This window comes from Epinephelus moara, chromosome 14 (genome assembly GCF_006386435.1).
Source record: "Epinephelus moara isolate mb chromosome 14, YSFRI_EMoa_1.0, whole genome shotgun sequence".
Classification (NCBI taxonomy): Eukaryota; Metazoa; Chordata; class Actinopteri; order Perciformes; family Serranidae; genus Epinephelus; species Epinephelus moara.
In genome coordinates, this window is record NC_065519.1 from 29,640,509 (window position 1) to 29,659,327 (window position 18,819).

Genomic DNA, 18,819 nt, shown 5'->3' on the forward strand with positions numbered 1-18,819 from the left:
TTTCGCTGATTCGGTTCTGCAGGTTCTCTGCTGGTACACTGGAGACGGGGATCAAGCAGTTTGTCTCACTCGGGATAGACTGTGCTTTTTTGGTTCATAGTTTATGATTGACGTGCGATTTATTCGCGTTTAGAGGGAATAAATTTCCGTTATAACGGAAACGTGGGCACAGGTGTCTATACAAAATACACAGACTAACTAACTAAGTAACTGATTGACTAACATAAACAACTGAAAATTGGGGAAAAAAAATAGCTTGCACCGTTAGCTCCGGTAAAGGAAAGCATGAGGGAAAGCGGCTGACCGGAAGTCACACACAAAAAAACGGATGTTGATCACTATTTACTTCCGTGTTTGAAAATAAGGTGGATTGAAGACCACCTTTACTTTGCATTGTTGGGGGTCCTTGATTTGCAGTTAGAGCAGCCCAGATTGTTATGGTATGGATTCAGATGTAGGAGAGCATTGTATAACAAAAATAGGTTTCAGGATTAGTTATGCTGTTTACACTAAATTCCTACCCTGTCTTTGTTTTGTAACTTGAAAATAGTGACATCAGCTAATTTTTGCCCCTTTATAGGTAGCAGGAGTGAAAAGTAGTCATCTTCAACATTTCTTGTGTCCTGGTTTCAGAATGGTGAAGACAATTGGAGAACAATTTTATGCAAAATAAGATGTAGGCACTACATTTTTTTTTCTTGGCAACTATCATGTTTTTCCCCAAATGATGTACAGATTTTTTTAAAATTTTTATTCTATTTTTCTATCATCTCAAATGGCTGGAAAAAAACATAGCTTATATAGCTGCCGTAGATAGGGTTGAACCCCGAATGTTTACTGCATTTGGCTCCACTAATGATTTTTACAGGCTAAACCATGGTTTTTACCAGTTAAAATAAATACTGTCACTGGTCATTTTAGTAGCTGTAGCGAGCTAGTTAACTAGTCAACCCTAGTATTACAAGTATGATAAGGAAAAATGTAAGATCAGAGCCTCTAGTTTTATTTAACCTGTAACTACACAAACTAATGTCGTATTAAATGCTTCTCATAAAGGGGTACTACTGTGGGTACTGAGATGATCAGCCATACACAATTGCAGTTGGTGTTACACTGTAAAATCTGACAAATTTATCTGACTTTTAAAAAAACACAGATTGCCTTGAAAAAGGTAAGTACATAGAATGATTAGCCTGACGCTATGTTTACTTTATAACGACTAGTCTTGTGTTTATAAGTAAATATAACTTGAGACTATCACGGTAACTGGGTTCCTAGATTTTTAAAGTAAGATTGTCAGAGTTGAAACTTGTCAGAGTTCACAGTTGAGCAGATAAACACACTGTCTAATACATTCTTTTCTCTTTTACTTTTGCATTTTTGGTTTTCAAAATGCTAAAAACAGACACCAACATATAATTCAAATGCTAATGTGGACTAGCTACTGAGGGGTCTTTGGCCTAAAAATGCATGTGTGCTTGTGAGTCTTACCACTTCATAGCATTGCAGTGAAGTCATGTTTTTATAAATGATGTGACTGAGTAGATGCACATACAGTACATTAAGAGGAAGAAGGTTTCCAGAACAGATAGTAGAGCAGATCTCATAGATAAGATGCGAGTCCCTCAAGAGCAGATCAGTGTTCACAATTTTTCTTTTGATGAACTGTGTAAAATGTTAATGTCAAGATCAGGTTACCTATGGGCAGAAATCAGTGGGGGCGGGGGGTCTGGAACACTATCCCTGGGAAAAACATGAGTTGTACCCTATAACATACCATTGTAAACATGACTCTAAAATTAAAAAGTAGTAATATCCTGCCTAACAGTATACAAGAATATGATAATGATTTTTCTTTGGGAGTTCACTTATATGTAAAGTTAAATTAAAAGATTCCACTACATGCAAGGATGGAAGGGCAGCTACATTCTCAGGCCAAAAACTACTAATACACAATTTAGTACATGTAGATTAGACATGGAGAATACCAGGATGTTCAAGGTTGCTTGTTGTTCATTAACACAAGCACGAACTCTGTACAGAGTTCAAATCATCAAAACATGTTGAGTACAACTTGTACAAATTGACACATCCCTGTACAGAGGGTCTCAGACGAACAGAGACTAGGCCTCATAATCAATTGGTACCACTGTGTTGGTCAGAGGAATCAAAGTCACAAGTCATGCTTTGCAGAAAGTTTCTATATCTGAATATTTCTCAAAGAGTGTCATCTGTCACAAGGACATGAATCAAACACTGCACTGGAGAGGATTATTAGTCCATGTAAGATGAAGAAACACTTAAGAAAAGGACTTACTGTATATTTCTTTCCAGTCGCCCTGCAGGGAGCCGCAGCCCCAAGGCAGCAGTAAGAAGAACTCCCACCACTGTTATGTTGGACCGAGCCCGCTACCGCCTGTCCACCGTCCTCACTGGCCTCATCAGCCATGACCGCCGCCTCACACAGCGCATCGTAGAGCTGGCCAGGGACCCTCTGAGCTACTTTGGTAACCTAGTGAGTACACAGGGTTTCTGAATTTGACAATTTGATTTGACAGTCACCTTATATCTTTGGATTTCTCAGGATAACAACATCAACCAAAAGTCTAAAGCACAAATGGAATCGAATTAAGTTTTCATATTTTCTATTTAGGTAAAAGAGCACCGTGCATTCACCTTGGAGACCATGTCCAAACACCCGTCCTCCACTGAGCTGTTACAGGAAATCAGACAGATGATGACTCAACTGAAGAGTTACCTGCTGCAGAGTACAGAGCTGCAAGCTATGCTGGAACATCAGTACACACAAGAAAAACTGGGTAACTCTAAAACTTGTTTTATTTATGTTTTTATTATTAGTATTCAATGGAATTCTTAAAATCTTATGTAGGAGTTACTGTGTGGGGAATTTGCAAAACTGCTATGTCCTTTGTATATCTTACCTATTTATATTGTACTACTCAGCCTGTGAAAACAGTTGCGTAATGTCTTCTGTCTTTGTACAGTGTAAAATCTGAAAACATAACCCTAATGATGTCATATGGGGTAATCTCTGGGTTTGTAAAATACACATTCATAACAGTAAGCCTGCGTAAGGAATTGGAAATGTAGGATGCTGCATTTTAGGAGCTTGATCTAAATTTAGGATATCTCAACCTCTGCTGCTTCAATTTTGACCTTTTTTCTTAAAAATCTGTCACTCTTGAGTAACACTACTTTATGGTAGTGCAATACTACAATTGCTTAAGTGCCACTTTCAACAGCATTAAAATACCTTAAATGAACAGTTTACCCCAAAATCAAGAATACATATTTTCCCTCTTATATGTAGAGCTATTTATCAGCCAAGATAATTTTGATGCGAGGTGCTGAGTGTTGGAGATATCAGTCGTAGAGATGTCCGCCTTCCCTCCAGTGTCATGGAACTAGATGGCACTCGACTTGTGGTGCCCAAAGTGCCCCCCCCCCAAAAAAAGAAAAACTTAACAGCAATGTCTCTTTCCAAAGATCATGACCTGGTCACTCAAGATAATCTACAGACCTTGTTGTGAGCAGTTTCATGTAGGAACTATTTTCTTTCTACTGAACTACACCTGCCAACTGTATCACCACGCAGGAGGAAGCGTGCATCTACTCATGGACAAGAGGTTTGTGTTTGTAACAGTGTGAGATGTAAACACTGGTGGCATCCTCCTCATCTGAGCTGTAATGTTAGCTAGCTCTGTGGTATTAGGTGAGCTCACAGTAGATGCATGCTTCCTTCTGCGCTATGATACAGTCGTTGGGTGTAGTTCGGTAGAAAGAAAATAGTTCCTACATGAAACTGCTCACAAGAAGGTCTGTGGATTATCTTGAATGACTGGGTCATGATTTCTGGGAAGAGAGGTCTGTGGATTATCTTGAATGACTGGGTCATGATTTCTGGGAAGAGCCATTGCTGTTGAGTTTTTAAATTTATTTTTTTTTAACTGCCCCTTTAAATGAGGCTGGTTTTTGGGGACATTTTTAGAACATAATGTTTTCCACCCATGATGAGGTGAATGAGGATGCAATCATCTTAAAGCTGTTTAATATTGTCATAAGTACTAGTTAACAATTTTTGGATTTATTGTAACACCTGTACAGTCTAATAGAATCCAATAGATCAAACCCACAGTAGTTTGAAGTTTGACGGGTCACACAATATTGTCAACTTTTTGCTAAGACTGAGTTATAGAGGTGTTGGTTGAACCATACAGTCCATTTGTTTTAAAGGCGTCGATAGCAGGGTTATTGTCCATTGTTGTCCATTTAACAAGACAGAAATTTAGAAACATATGGAATTAATTATACGTGTGTGTGTCCATGCAGAGAACATAGTCGAAGCTGCTCTGTGTAAGAGTGTACTGAAGCCACTGAGGGAGCCAATTTACCAGAGTCTGGAGAAACTGCACACCAACGACAACAGCCTGAAACAGCTGGCACAGAACCAGGTAGGACTGGCCATGAGCACTGCTGCAGTGCCACAGCTTCAAGAGACTACACACAGTGCTGTGCAGCACACTTGTATTCAGACAAGTAGAGGTCGCAGTAGCAGTTGTGATGCTGATGGTGTGTGTGTTGTTGTGTGTGTCAGTCTGTTGTCCTAGGCAGCACCACCACAGCATTAGGAATAACCACAGCTGTCCCCGAGGCCTCTGCTATGGAGAAGATCAGCATCAAACTAAACAATCTCCATCTGGAGTATTCTCCCCAGAAAAAGATTGAGCATATGCTGAAGGCCTGCAAGATCATCTATGACTCCATGTCTGTCAGCTGTCCAGGTCAGAACAGTCCTTAAACCCCTCATGTTTTTCTAATGTCGCTTTTGTTTTTTGTAAAACGAGAAGTGAACTTACCAGGAGACATGTTTGTTGCTTCTTGCTTGTGTTCAATTAATGTACTACTTCAAGATGGCACTCAAGTTTTAGGGACCCCCTTTGCCACTGTTACTGTCACTCAAATTAACACAAACCGAGCAGGAAACAAGACTTAAAAATACCACAAAGAGATGCAAATGAACTGCAAAGAGACACAAAATAACTACAAAAAGGGATCAAAACAACCAGAAAGAGACACAAAACAACAAAAAAAGGAGCAAAAGCACCACAAAGTCTGTGTAACTTGCTCCTATGTAAAAGAAGTGGTAGGGTCTCTTTCATATCTGTGCCCAGGGGCCCTTTATCTCATAATCAACCTATGCTCCTTAGGTGTCAGTGTTTGGCCCCATAGTGAGAATTAGCTTTTGAGTCCTTCTCTGGCTGAAACACTGTCTCCCTGCCTACTATTAGACTAATTTAAGAAAAATGTATTCATCATACTAAAGCTGTTTCTGTCATTATGATTGTCTATGGAAAATGGGCTTTTTGGGCCAGTGGGCATCATGTAAGCCTGCCAGAAGTAAATGTTGGCATTGTGTCCGTGCAAGTTTCTGCACAGACACATTACATTTGTACGTTTTTCACATATCTCATATCAACATTTCTAAAAAAAAATGTAGTTCAGATTTACAAGCATATGAGCTGAGTTTCTCATCAGGAGGAGTTTCAACCATAGATTGTACATAAAGATGGATGACATTACAGCTGCCCAAAAGTGAAGCTGAAACATCTCGGTCGCCCCCTGGTGGCTGGCTGCAGTATAGGTCATAAAGACCTCCCTCTCCAAGTGGATGGAACACAGGCCAAACTGAAATCTCAAAGCGTCACACGTCAAATACATTTTTCCTAAAGATGGTTTCTGTCATTTAAGGTAGTTTTTATCACGCTGCTGTATGTTCAAGGGTTTGTTTCTCTGATAAGTTTGGTTTTAATTAGTTTTTTAATGCCATAAAACAGGGATTTTGCAACATGATTGACATCAGTGTTAGACAATCTGTGGGCTTGCATTCAATGGTGCTGCTCGTGATTGGTCGCACAGGTGTATGGGCAGGAAACTTGATATCGCGGAGATCACTTTTATGCAGACTCTGGCTCTGAATGATGTCATCAGAGCAAGATGGCAGCGGCTGTATCTGTGATATTTTAGCCTCACTTCTGTACAGTAGGGGTAAGTGGAGATGCGTCGTCCATATTAATATACAGTCTATGGAGTCAACATATCTCATACATATGAAATGTACAAATTAAACATATCCCTGGTTTGGTGAAATGTACACTGCCAACATTTATTCTGGCTTTCAGGATGCATAAATTGCAATTCCAACTGTGGCCACTATGCTAAAGTCATCTCAAAGGCCAATGCTGTTCCTCTGAGCTTTTGTGGGTCTCAACAGACTCAAGGGAGTCTTAAAAAATGAAGGAAAATTCAGTGTGCACATGGCATACTACAAAAACTGCACATCACCGATCTGCTGTTTTTAGACTAACATGAAGAAGTGTTTAAACCTCTCCACCTCAAATCAAAAACTGTTTCCCTTCTGGAGTCAAAGTGTTTATGTGTGTGTGTGTGTGTGTGTGTGTGTGTGTGTGTGTGTGTGTGTGTGTGTGTGTGTGTGTGTTTAGGGCGGGCCCATGGAGCTGATGACTTCCTGCCAGTAATGATGTACGTCCTGGCTAGATCCAATCTATCCGCCCTGCAGCTGGATGTTGAATACATGATGGAATTGATGGACCCATCATTATCACTAGGAGAAGGTACCCAGTAAATATTTGAGCAGTTTTTCCTGTTGACGTGTCTATGTGTTCGTCACATTATTGATCATGCCTGTGTATGAATGTGTGTGTAGGTTCCTATTATCTGACCACCACCTACGGCGCTTTGGAGCACATTAAGACTTTTGACCAGCAGAGGTCAGCAACACGGCAGCTCAGCAGAGAGGTTCAGGACTCCATCCATCGCTGGGAGAGACGACGCACGCTCAACCAGGAACGCATGGCCCAAGGATCTGTTCGGGTACACACACACGCGCACACACACACACACACACACACACACACAGAAGACATAATCAACAACAGCAAAGTGTATAACCTGACACGTCTCAGTGGCTCACATGCAGAAAGAGACAATGAGGAACGATGCTGCCAGTCTTAGTACGGCTCAAAGCACAATATGAGATATCATTAACTAATATTTACAAATGACCACATAAGAACAAACACATATATGCATGATGTATTGTACTTACATTTGGGGGAAAATATGAAAACAATAAAGCAAATAAGTATCCAAACTGTGTGACACTCACACAGACTCACATATAGGAACAAGCTGACGTGTGTCCATGCATGTATCTGAGTGTAACTTTTGGTGTGTTTCTGTGGCACAGGACTTTCTGACAGTGTGTTGTCCAGAGATTGGAACCAATCCAAAGACTCTTGGTGTCCTCCCCACTACGACAATGCAACAGCTGGCTGAGCAGTGTGCTGCAAGATTTGAACAAGGTCTGAAAGACACTGTCACATTTTACATTTGTTTTATTCACCACAGTTCAGTTCCTGACCCCCAATTAAGACTGTTTTAAAGGGGTAGTCGTGCAATTTAATAATACACTTACATAAAATTGGGGGACTTGCAAGAAACAGATTTTTAAAAAGACTGATCAACACTGATCCAGCAGAGGATGAGATATCTCAACTTTTAGTCCTTGGTATGGGTCAAGCCCTAAAACAGCAGGAACCTACACTTCCCATAATGCAACTCAATACAGTAAATCATCAGGGTTACATTATAAACGTGCTCCTGAGCCAAAGAAGACATTGTACAACTGTTTTTTACAGGTTGAATAGCACAACCCATGGCGAGTAAACTGACCTTGATGTGTAAAATCTGTGCAATGTCCCTTTAATTATATAAGAAAACAAGCACAACTGATAGCAAGAGCAATGAATGAAAGCTTCAGTGATGATACCATGGGTCAGTATAGCATTATCAGTGGTATCCGCTGCATCAGCATGGAACAGAGCAACAGCGATTAGCTAGCCAGTGGGACACACACACACAGGAAGTCACATCTTCAACGTGTGCACTGACCGGCGTCTACCAGGGGGCTTTATTCTCTGGTCAGGATGCCATTACTCCATGTATCTTTACATAGTTAACAGTTGTTTGTTGCTATTTTTCTGCTCAGAATGTCGTATACAGAACCTTTGAGTTTTCCTGTGTCAAGAATTTGTTCTTGACTATTAAATCATCATTTTATATTAGTATTCTGCTGGTAACATTATGCCTCCTTGCTTCTTTCCCACAGAATCCTACATGCTCAGTGTATATAAGGATGGTGTTAACCAGCTTCTGGCTCCTTCAGAGCTGGCCCTTAGTGTCAAGAACAACTCCCAACCTGGAGCCTACTGCTTTGTCTATCATCCTATTGACCAACCTATCATCCAGCCCGGCCGCAGGTGCCCGACTGACCCGCCTCCAGCTCCACCCGCAGAAAGTATTCTCCCTGCTGACTTTACAGCTGTTGACAGTGTGGAGGCAGAGCCAGAAGAGGAGAGTCTGATTAGCTTGTAACTGCTCCAGCATCACAGTGGCAGCTGCTGTATCGCTATGGTAACTACATTACTGTGGTGGCAGCGTTACTGTGGTGACTGCATCAACAAACAGAATTTAGGACAGTGTGTTAATCTCAGGTCTTACTCAAAATGTTGATGTAACTAAAACCTAAATGAAACAAATATAACTGATGTAGATAAGAGTTCAACTCTCTTCTTTTGAATTCTTTTTTTTTTACCAAAGAGCAGCGACCAACTAAAATGAAACACCAAAGAAAAATGACTGATTTTGTATCTCAACATGGGGTCTGGAACCCCAGTGACTGCAGGAGAAGATGGTTTAAAGAATGTAAAAACACATGATATATTAACATGCACTTATATGATCATGTTTATACTGTTTATATATGTTTACTCTTTTATACTCAAGACATCTGCTTCAAATTGGAGTAGACTGTAAATTAATGATTATTGGTTCAGGATTATATTAACAGGATGAATCTGCAATGGCTTTATCCACCTCACCTAAAAGATCACAGCATTTAGATCAATATTTCTTTGAGAAAAATAGCTGCTAAAACACTTGTTTAAAGGGAGGAATGGACTTTGCAGCATTTTTTTTATTCAAAGAACACGTATAGTAGCAGCTATATGGACAAAGCCTTTAATTTTTATTCCAGAATATCCAGTAAACATCAAAAAGTTTCATTCCACATTTGTCTATATACTGATATACTGATTGTATTGTAAATAAACTGGCTTTTACAATTTTCAAATGCTGTTTCTTGTTTAAGTTGCCATTTCTAAAGTAAGGAGTTGCAGTGCTTAACCATGTTTCTGCAGTACATACATACTGTATCTCAATAAAGGGTTCCAAAGTCAAATAATGAATAAAACTTCACAATCTCTGAATGACCCACTCACATTTGCCTCTGTGCAGCCTGGAGAAATATGTTTGGGCCTTAAAGGCATCAGTATGCTTCAATCGAACCGATCGACAAACTGCTTATGAAACAACACAACATTCCACTGGAAATGGGGATGCTGCATTTGACAATTTTTGGATCTTTCCCCAAATGCCACTCCAAAAATTACTCTAAAATGCAAGGGTGCAGAGGTGAGAAAGCATGTAAGATTTGTGCTTCTTTCTCAAACTGTCTTTCATTCTTGACAAAACTAGAATTACTCCCTCACGGTTGTATGCCTCCCTTAGTCAAGTTGCAGTTAACATCAGTTTACATTTACAAGGTCACAGTGACCTTGACCTTTGACCTTTAAACATCAAATTTCAATCAGTCCATCCTTGACTCAAAGTGGATGTTTGTGCCAAATGTGAAGAAATTTCCTCAAGGTGATCTTTAGATATTGGATTCACGAGAATGAGACATGCAAGGTCAGTGACCTTGACCTTTGACTTTTGACTGCCAAAATCAAAGGTCAAGGTCACTGACCTTGCATGTCTCATTCTCGTGAATCCAATATCTAAAGATCACCTTGAGGAAATTTCTTCACATTTGGCACAAACATCCACTTTGAGTCAAGGATGGACTGATTGAAATTTGATGTTTAAAGGTCAAAGGTCAAGGTCACTGTGACCTTGTAAATGTAAACTGATGTTAACTGCAACTTGACTAAGGGAGGCATACAACCGTGAGGGAGTAATTCTAGTTTTGTCAAGAATGAAAGACAGTTTGAGAAAGAAGCACAAATCTTACATGCTTTCTCACCTCTGCACCCTTGCATTTTCAGTCAGTCAGTGCCTCCTTGAATCCAAGTAGACATTTCTCTCAAATTTGGGAAAAAAAAAAAAAACTCAACGTGTTCTTGAGATATTGCCTTCATGAGAATGAGACAGATGAGGTCAGTGACCTTGACTTATGACCTTTGACCACCAAAGACAAATCAGTTCATTCCGAGTTCAGCTGGATGTTTGTGCCAAATTTGAAGAAATTCCCTTTGGGCATTCTTGAGACATCGTGTTCACAAGGATGGGACCGACGGTCAACCTGAAAACATAATGCCTCTTGCCGCAGCTATCGCTGGCACAGAGGCATAAAAATCTTTAAAGTACAACACAGTGCAACACCACTGAATACCTGCAAGGATCGACTTCACAAAAGAGTGCACCCTCAAGCTCATTTGTATAACTCTATGTCAAGATGAGAAAGGCAAAATTCCTGGAGTGAGATGAGGAAGGTAGTGAAATGCAGCGAGAAAGGGACTATGGAGGTAAGCTTTTCACCCTGGCCTTAAGTGTTGCCTTTCAGAGCAGGTATACACAGTTTTGCCTACAAACAGAGACAACATGTCATACAAACTAGTGTGATTTAAGCATCCTTAACCCCTGACCACATTTTACTCAAAGTCAGAGGTGTCAACAAGCTTTGACATCAAAACTGTTGAAAAACCACAAGATAGCATGATTCACTCAGATATCTCCAGAATCTGATCATTTGTGTAACATCATTTACAACTGATGAATACAGAAACAATTCAGTGACGATGGCACCGATGGGTGTTGACAGTGTTTCTGATGAGAATATAGGTAGTGTGAGGTGACACTACTTTGTGTCTGAAGCTTGTTATCCTCTGTTAAACCAGTGCAGCAGAGCCATTGTTAAGGCCAGCTGCTTCCTGTCTGCAGGTCATTATTTTCAGCAAGGCCTATAATGAGGTACTTAAATAGTAACTTCCTGTATCCCGACAAACTCTGCAGAATTTCCACCATTTCATCTTTTGTCTTGTTTCCATTTCAGTAGGAAGCCACACACAGAAAATGACCCAGGAGCAAAACATCAAATACATATTTGTGAATGGACATATCAATTTTTATCACTTCCTGTACAGCTGATGTTTGGAGATTGAGGGTTTCTCAGTACTAACATACTAACAAGGTGTCTTTGTATAGTAGTGATGTCTGACTCTTCCACTATAAACACAACAAGCTCTCTCAAAGGCCAGAGAACATTTTTTAAACTGATATGTCTGGCAGATATTTTAACTATGCAGCACTGTCCTACTTCAGAGTATCTAATTTAAGCATGGCTTTAGTCTACATGTGTTTTCTTGGAGAGAATTGTCCTCTTGTGAAAGTAAGCTGAGATGATGTACATAGACATGGTGGAATTGTTCACAGATTTCATTTTCATTGCTGTGTCCATTAGATATAGATGCAGTGAGGACATCTGTATGATGACCTTCAAGTCCATTTACATGTGCATTAGTTAAACTAAGGGGTCCGGTTTGGGGACCTCAGAATTGCATCTCTACTTTTTGCAGATGATATGGTTCTGTTGGCTTCATCACACTGTGACCTCCAGCAGGCACTGGGGCAGTTTGCAGCCAAGCGTGAGGGGGTTAGGATGAGAGTCAGCACTTCCAAAGCTGAGCCATGGTTCTCTGCTGGAAAACGGCGAATTGCCTCCTCTGGGTTGGTTCCTTAAGAAAAGGAGTTCAAGTATCTTGGGGTCTTGTTCATGAGTGAGGCTTAAATGGAGTGTGAGATGGATAGGCTGGTTGTTGCAGCGTCCGCAGTGATGTGGGCACTGCACCGGCTCGTCCTGGTGAAGAGGGAGCTGAGCCAAAAGGTGAAGCTTTCGAGTTACTGGTCCATCTAAGTCCCAACCCTCAACTATGGTCATGAGCTTTGGTAGTAACCGAAAGAATGAGATTGCTGATACAAGCGGCCAAAATGAGTTTCCTCTGTGGGGTTGCTGGGCTCAGCCTTGGAGATAGGGTGAGGAGCACAGACATTTGGAGGGAGCTCAGAATAGAGCCGCTGCTCCCTCGCATCGAAAGGGGTCAGTTGATGTGGTTCAGGCATCTGATTAGGAGGATGCCTCCCAGCACCTCCTGTTAGAGGTGTTCCGGGCATGTCTCACTGGTGGGAGGTTCCAGGGCAGACCCAGAACACGCTGGAGGGATTATATATCTCATCTGGCCTGAGAATGCCTTAGGGTCCCCCAGGAGGAGCTGGAAAACTTTGCTGGGGAGAGGGACGTCTGGGCTGCTTTGCTTGGCCTGCTGCACCAGTGACCCAGCCCCAGATAAGCGGATAAAAATGGAATGGAATTAGTTATACTTTGTCATAAATATTAAGTCATAGGCTCCTAACCTAGGTATGGTGCTGTACTTAATGACTACTGTTCCCCCAGCTGAAAAAAACAACTCAGCCAATCAGACCTTTGTGGGCACAATTAAGAATGGAGAAGTCCTGGAAAGTTGCAATCAAAATGGCAACAAGCATAGATATTGACTGATAATGATGGCAATGGGATGGATAATTCACTTACTAACAAAAAAACCCAAAGGGGTCCGGTTTGAAAACAAACAAACAAAAAAACAATCCTTCCCAAACAAAAAACAACCAAGACGTCCAACCAGTGGTTTCGGTTTGGATCAGTATGCTGGTCTGTTGCATTGTCACATTACAGTGTGATTACGAATCTATGCCACAAATTCTGCATGAATATGGTACTTAGCAGAACTATCATGTTATGTCAAACTCAGAGATTAGTTGGTTCTAGAGATGTAGAATGTCACCTCTGTGGTGGGGCAAGTGCACGAGGGGGAGCAGTACCAACTACATATAGGGCTCTATACACATGGCACTGGGTCTGGAATCAAAATACTGGATAGCGGCTAGATTGGAATTTTCTGGAGTTGCCCAAAGTGAGAGGTGTTGGACAGGTGTAGGTATACTCATGAGCTCTAGGCTGAGCGCTGCTGTGTTGGAGTGTTCCAGGGAGAACAAGGGAGATAATCCACAAGGGTTGCTGGGGGTATCATAAGAGCTGAAGTGGAAGGCAAAGTTTTCGATTTACCAGTTGATCTACGTTCCAACCCCCAATGGTCATGAGCTTTGGGCAGTGACTTCAAGAATAGGATCACAAATACAAGCGGCCATGAGAAACAGGCTGCTGACATTAAAAAAGTAATCCACCAGGACTTTATGGTGGCACATGCCAGATGATGTTTTGCTACAGGAAAAGTTTAGCATGGTTCAACCCTGCATTTTTTTTATCAAAGCCGTAAATAAAAATATCACATGCATGAGTGTTAGAACAACAAAAATCACTTTTGAGAGACAGGCATTTGATTTAGAAAAAAAGGAATGACATTGCAGTGCAAGCCTTCATCTCCTGAATAATTTGCTGTGGATGTCAGATGATAATTCGTGATATGCTAAGGATTAAGAAGCAGAGTAGGGCAGGTCATGCCTTCGCCATAGTCTGAGGGATGGATGACATCATTCGGCACAATAATTAACCATGTGCTTCTGTTTGTTTCATTGTTTCCAATGGTCTTTTGGACAATGGGTGTTTGTTTTCAGGATAATGGACTTTAGGTCCAATTAAACATTTTTCAGACTATTAGGGCTTCTAAATTATGGACTGTCCGAACACTGGGTAGTCTCCAGCAGGGTATGGCAGCCCTTTGTAGTTTCACCTGACCAGTCTGACACTAAATGTGCATTATCTGCTCCTGAGCAATAAGGTATGATGATGGATCTATGGACCTATCTAACACAAATGAACTCCAATATGACTGTTCTCATAGCAGTAGCATGGCCAGTGATCAGATATGTATTGGATATCTTTATTTCCTTGTTTTTTTTCTCTGGACATAGTGAGACAGTAAGGTTTATTCCTTCGAGAGAAACATCCATTGTTCCATTAACCTGCCTCAGGGTATGAATGAACACATACACACACACAAGCACTATAATGATTTCCAGTAATAAGATGGTGGGCTCTCCACAACAGCACCATGACTGAGACTCTTTGAAACAGGACACTAACAAGCTAACAGGACTTCCACTAGACCTGTCCTCTTGTACGATAAACTCAAAGTTGGTTTGATCTGGTGAAGGGTGTGTACGTTTGCGTATATGTGTGGGTGGGTTAGGGGGATGGGGGGTTAAAACACTCCAGTCCAGGGTATATAAGTAGCTATGTACGTCAAGAAACCAATACTTTTCAACCACCGTAGACCTGCACACAGCCACTACAGAAGCAACTGGCAGTCCATAACCAAAAAAAAGCGGAAATCCAGGTTTTTCTTATTTCTCCTTCATGAAGACGGGAGAAGAAATAAGTGGTAGATAGGAAGCAGCAACCAACAAAGTATCTGAATGGACATACAGTAGCCATTTCTGTTGCTGTGATTAGTGGTTCACCTGGAGCATCTCTGCTTGTGTGACACCTCACCTTTAACCTCTGGGGTCCAGCCTTAACAGACGAACACGTCCTTCCTGAGAAGCAGGTAAGAAATCAGCCAACCACTGGCTTACTAACAACAGCTTTAACAAACCCTGTAACCAACAGCTTTGCATGAAGCCAGTTTTTCTTTCAGCTGTGCTACATGTTAGTCTATTAATTTTTTTTTTACCCCAAGCAGCTTTAGAATTTATTCGCAGAAATTCTATTTGTATTTGAAGAAACAAATTCTGTCTCGATTGTCACCATGTTGACAGAATTTGGTTCCAGCTGAGCGTATAACAAACCTTAAAAACAAAAGAGGATTTTCAAAGGCTGTTGGGTTTTATTGTTTATTTCGCACTGAAGCAAATTTGATTTGCTGTTTGTGTGGTGTAACATTTCACACTGAAATATTTTTAAAAAATCAGTTAAAAAAAAAAAAAAAAAAAAATCACAAATGTTAAAAAACACTTGTCGGCTGTGTCAAACACACACACACACAGTCTGAATCATTTCTGGCTCATTTTAGGCTTCAAAATTCTCATAAAACCAGCAAGTTCTGAGTGGTCAGGTGAATTTCAGTACATTTGTTTGTTTTTCGAGACCTTTGAGAGAGCTCCAATTGCATTACATAGAAATGGTAAAATATTGTAAGCCAATTTTATTTTATTTCAAATATACTGTGTACTGAGTCTTACAACATTAAAGACACCAACCCCAAGGTTGAGAAAGTGTCATTTTTGGTATTATACAGAACCGTGTGGAAAGTGTTGTAATGTAATATCTTAATATAAAAGATAGCAATAAGGTAGCTGTGAAGTGTGAGATATTTTGATTTTTTTAGTTGTACAAACATACTGACATTTATTAACAATAATGAAAATAGTTTCTGTTTTTATTATTTTGTTTTATTTTGTAAATAGATCATTTAAAGATCATAAATACACAACGCAGTTAACATGTAATTATTATTGTCATGAAAGCCTTTTTTTTCCTTTTAATTGTTTCATTTTTTTAGGATGTCTGAACTGTCTGCTTTCCCCCGAATGTCCTTCCTGTTGCTTTGCATTCTGGGTATGACCTTGGTGACATCTGGCTTCCCTCAGCCTGGACTACCTCTCAGGTGGTTACTCACTAAATCTTATATCTCATATGGCTGTTATGTTTGAATTGAATGAGCTATCCAGTACCTCCAATACCTCACTTTCTTTTCTCTGTTAATAAGTTGTTCCGTTTTAATAATAATTACATAATTCAATCAAATGTGTTTCTCCAGGAATCATTAAGTTTAATATGATGATTCTGATTCCAGAAATCCTGATGATTCAGAGGAACCTAAACTAGACGACTGGGATGTCCTCTTACCCTCCATCTCTCTCCGTAATTGGAGCATTCAAATGATGTCAGCACCCAGCCTCAGAGCTCCAGCCGACAGCAAGGCAAGACTGATGAGGGAGGCGTGGCTCTTTGCCCCTGAGAAAGCAGAGGCCAGGTAACTGCATAGTGAGAGAAAATATTTAAGACAGTTAACATCCTAGGGTGAAAACTGTGGTTGCCAAAAAGTGGGGAAGTTTTTGCGGACCAACCAACCAACCGACCGTGAGACATAGAGCTGTTGGTCGCAGATACAAAGCAGCCACAGCACATTCTTACAGTCAGTGACACAGAGGTGTTCTAACATGTCCCTCATTGAACTATGCAATAACAAACTCTTTATGTATGGGGTTGGCAGCAAGTTAAGCTGTCTATTCCTGTCATTTCCTTGTCTGTGCAAACATCTCTTACAAGGCCTAATTTCATATCCTCTGGGAGAACCTTTGATTTTATTTACTTAGGTAATATTTCATTTAATGGGCTGAAAAACACCTAGCTTCGCTTTGTCCAGAGGTAACAAAACCAACTACTGAGTTCAAAAACTGACACATTAGATCTTAATCAGGGTATGGCTGGGTATTGGTACTCCATACCTTTAAGGTATTAACCGAAATAACCCAGTACAAAGTAGTAATGAAACATCTCCTGTCAACCAATACCTGCATTTAATCCTGTCTGCTCCATGAGTCTCATCTCAGACCATCTTGTCTCTCCACTGGATCAGCAAACTTTCGCTTGCTGCTGTCAGTTCAACACCTGGTTAGCACAAGTTAACACAGCAGCAGCAAGTAACATCCAACACAGAGCCATTACACAGTCCCAACAAACACACCTATGCCGAAACGGCTCAACATTGTTGTCAAACCTGTAAATAATCATTAGGGAACGTTGGCCGTGTGATGCTAACAGTTAGCCCTGTCAGAGCGTGTGTGCGGCCGGGTGACTTCTCTCTACTGTCCTTGGCATGAAGCTCACAGTCCCGCAGCAGTGGCTACAACTCATACAGTGGTGAAGTTGAGTGCAGTGAATTTATGAAGCTGTCAGTTCATTGTGCCAAGATGGCACAAAATATTCCAAAGTATGGCTATACTATGCGCCAATTCATTCAAACTGTGGGTAGCAAAGGAAGTACTCTATTGGTAACAGTATCAATTTAAGTGTTGAATATGTTTCGTTTCTCAGAGGAAATTTAGGGCTTTGTGGTGTTGTTGGGAGCTATATCAAAATCAAGCAGTGCATCTTAAAGTAAAGACCACATTTTATGACTTTCAAGTGTCACGAGTTCTGTCAACTTAAGTTTAAATGAACAACACAGCAGTAAAATAATATTGTTTAAGTGTCTGGCACCTGATTGTTATCTAATTGAAGTCTTTGTGTTTCTTAAGCATGGAGAGGGCGTGGCCTGCAGAATGGTCGTCTCAGGGTGCCGGCATGATGAAGAGGAACATGGTGGTGGCTGATGATGCTGCCTTCAGAGAGAAGAGTAAACTCCTCACCTCCATGGAGAGACAGAAGTGGCTCAATTCCTACATGCAGAAACTACTGGTGGTTAATTCTTCATGATAATTAAGTCTTTACAACAGAAAATCAAACCACCTCTGGACCCTTCACTGGCAAAAAGCTTTTTAAAAGGGATACACCAAGTCTCTGGGTTATTGTCAGTCCATCAACTTCTGAGACAAGAAAATATTGTAGATGTCAAAAGTCATTAACACCTGCTGTATTATAAGTGCTCAAGTCTAGCATCTTAAAATTCTATTCCCAGTTTTTGTAGCATTTTCACTGTATTATGATGCTGAAATTGAATGTTTTTCAATTTGATTAAAATAAATATAAAGTAAAATAAAAATAAAAATAAAGATGTTTTTGATGACTGAACCTTGTGCTTGACTTCAAACCAGCGGTGGGACCAAGTCACTGTTTTGCAAGTTACAAGTTAGTCTCAAGGCCCAAGTCCTTAACTTTGAGTTAAGTCCCAAGTCCCAATGAGCTCTTCACCAACTGTAAAGCCATTTTAACAACAGAGTAATAAAACATTACATTTACCAAATCATGAGTGCTTTTTAAAAACTGTATTTGTTAAAATATGTTTGCTGAAAACAGTGAGACCTAACTTGATCATAAAAAAAAGTAGTGCTGCCATTGCATTTTTATAGCACCAGTACCACAACAGAATGAACTGTGTATGTTTCTGTTCTCTCTTGTTGTATTTTACTCATCTCATATTGGAAAATTTCTATAATTTCTCATTCCAAATGTGTAAGATATTTTATGTAAGCCTTAAAATGATACTGTATGTTGTTGCGTGTTTCATAACTGAATAAAATAAATAGATGTAAATGTTAATTTATTGAGGACATAAAGGGAAATCAGTTGATTTGTGACAAACTCTTTATGTAATATACCTTTTCATTTTTGGGCTTGGGTGGAAGGTATTAAGTATTTTCAGGGTAAAAGGCTCAAGTCAGAGTCATTGCTGTCAAAGTCAAGTTGCCAGTTTGTTTTTTTTTGTTTGTTTTGTAAAGTCATCACATTTGTGACTTGAATCTGACTTGTTTCAGTCAAAAGCAGGATGTAATTGTTGTTTAGAGACACATTTAGCACATTTAGACATTTGTAGTTTTCAAATTACAGTACAAAACAATACATTGATAGTTCCAGATAATGGGAGATGTGCTTGTGTGCTTTCTTTTCAAGAGTGAGATAAGAAGATTGAGACCAAGCTCAGTACTGATCTTGACTCAGGATGCAGTTAGCCTAGCTTAGCATGAAGTCTTGAAACAGGAGGA

At 40.2% G+C, this 18,819-nt stretch overlaps 2 protein-coding genes across 2 annotated transcripts in view; both read left to right on the forward strand.

Annotated features, from left to right (window-relative positions):
• rin3 (Ras and Rab interactor 3) overlaps window positions 1-9,232 on the forward strand; it is a 25,392-nt gene extending 16,160 nt beyond the window's left edge. The window contains exons 7-14 of the mRNA XM_050062395.1: window positions 2,335-2,515; window positions 2,654-2,819; window positions 4,351-4,472; window positions 4,616-4,802; window positions 6,522-6,653; window positions 6,746-6,912; window positions 7,289-7,403; window positions 8,210-9,232. Of these exons, the coding sequence (XP_049918352.1) occupies window positions 2,335-2,515; window positions 2,654-2,819; window positions 4,351-4,472; window positions 4,616-4,802; window positions 6,522-6,653; window positions 6,746-6,912; window positions 7,289-7,403; window positions 8,210-8,475 (1,336 nt within the window). The 3' untranslated portion in view covers window positions 8,476-9,232. The remainder of the gene's footprint in view (window positions 1-2,334; window positions 2,516-2,653; window positions 2,820-4,350; window positions 4,473-4,615; window positions 4,803-6,521; window positions 6,654-6,745; window positions 6,913-7,288; window positions 7,404-8,209) is intronic.
• A 5,171-nt stretch (window positions 9,233-14,403) lies between these two features.
• pth2 (parathyroid hormone 2) lies at window positions 14,404-17,718 on the forward strand. The gene is made up of 4 exons (XM_050062458.1): window positions 14,404-14,720; window positions 15,675-15,779; window positions 15,969-16,148; window positions 17,416-17,718. Exons 2-4 carry the CDS (start codon window positions 15,676-15,678, stop codon window positions 17,591-17,593), a joined length of 462 nt encoding a protein of 153 aa, XP_049918415.1. The 5' UTR covers window positions 14,404-14,720; window position 15,675; the 3' UTR covers window positions 17,594-17,718.
• Window positions 17,719-18,819: the final 1,101 nt, after the last annotated feature.

Excerpts from the sequence above, each read along its gene's own strand:
- pth2 (XM_050062458.1), top strand. The coding sequence starts at position 15,676 with ATGTCTGAACTGTCTGCTTTCCCCCGAATGTCCTTCCTGTTGCTTTGC. Across the intron at positions 15,780-15,968 it reads CAGCCTGGACTACCTCTCAG|AAATCCTGATGATTCAGAGG; the intron begins GTGGTTACTCAC and ends TTCTGATTCCAG. Across the intron at positions 16,149-17,415 it reads CCTGAGAAAGCAGAGGCCAG|CATGGAGAGGGCGTGGCCTG; the intron begins GTAACTGCATAG and ends GTGTTTCTTAAG.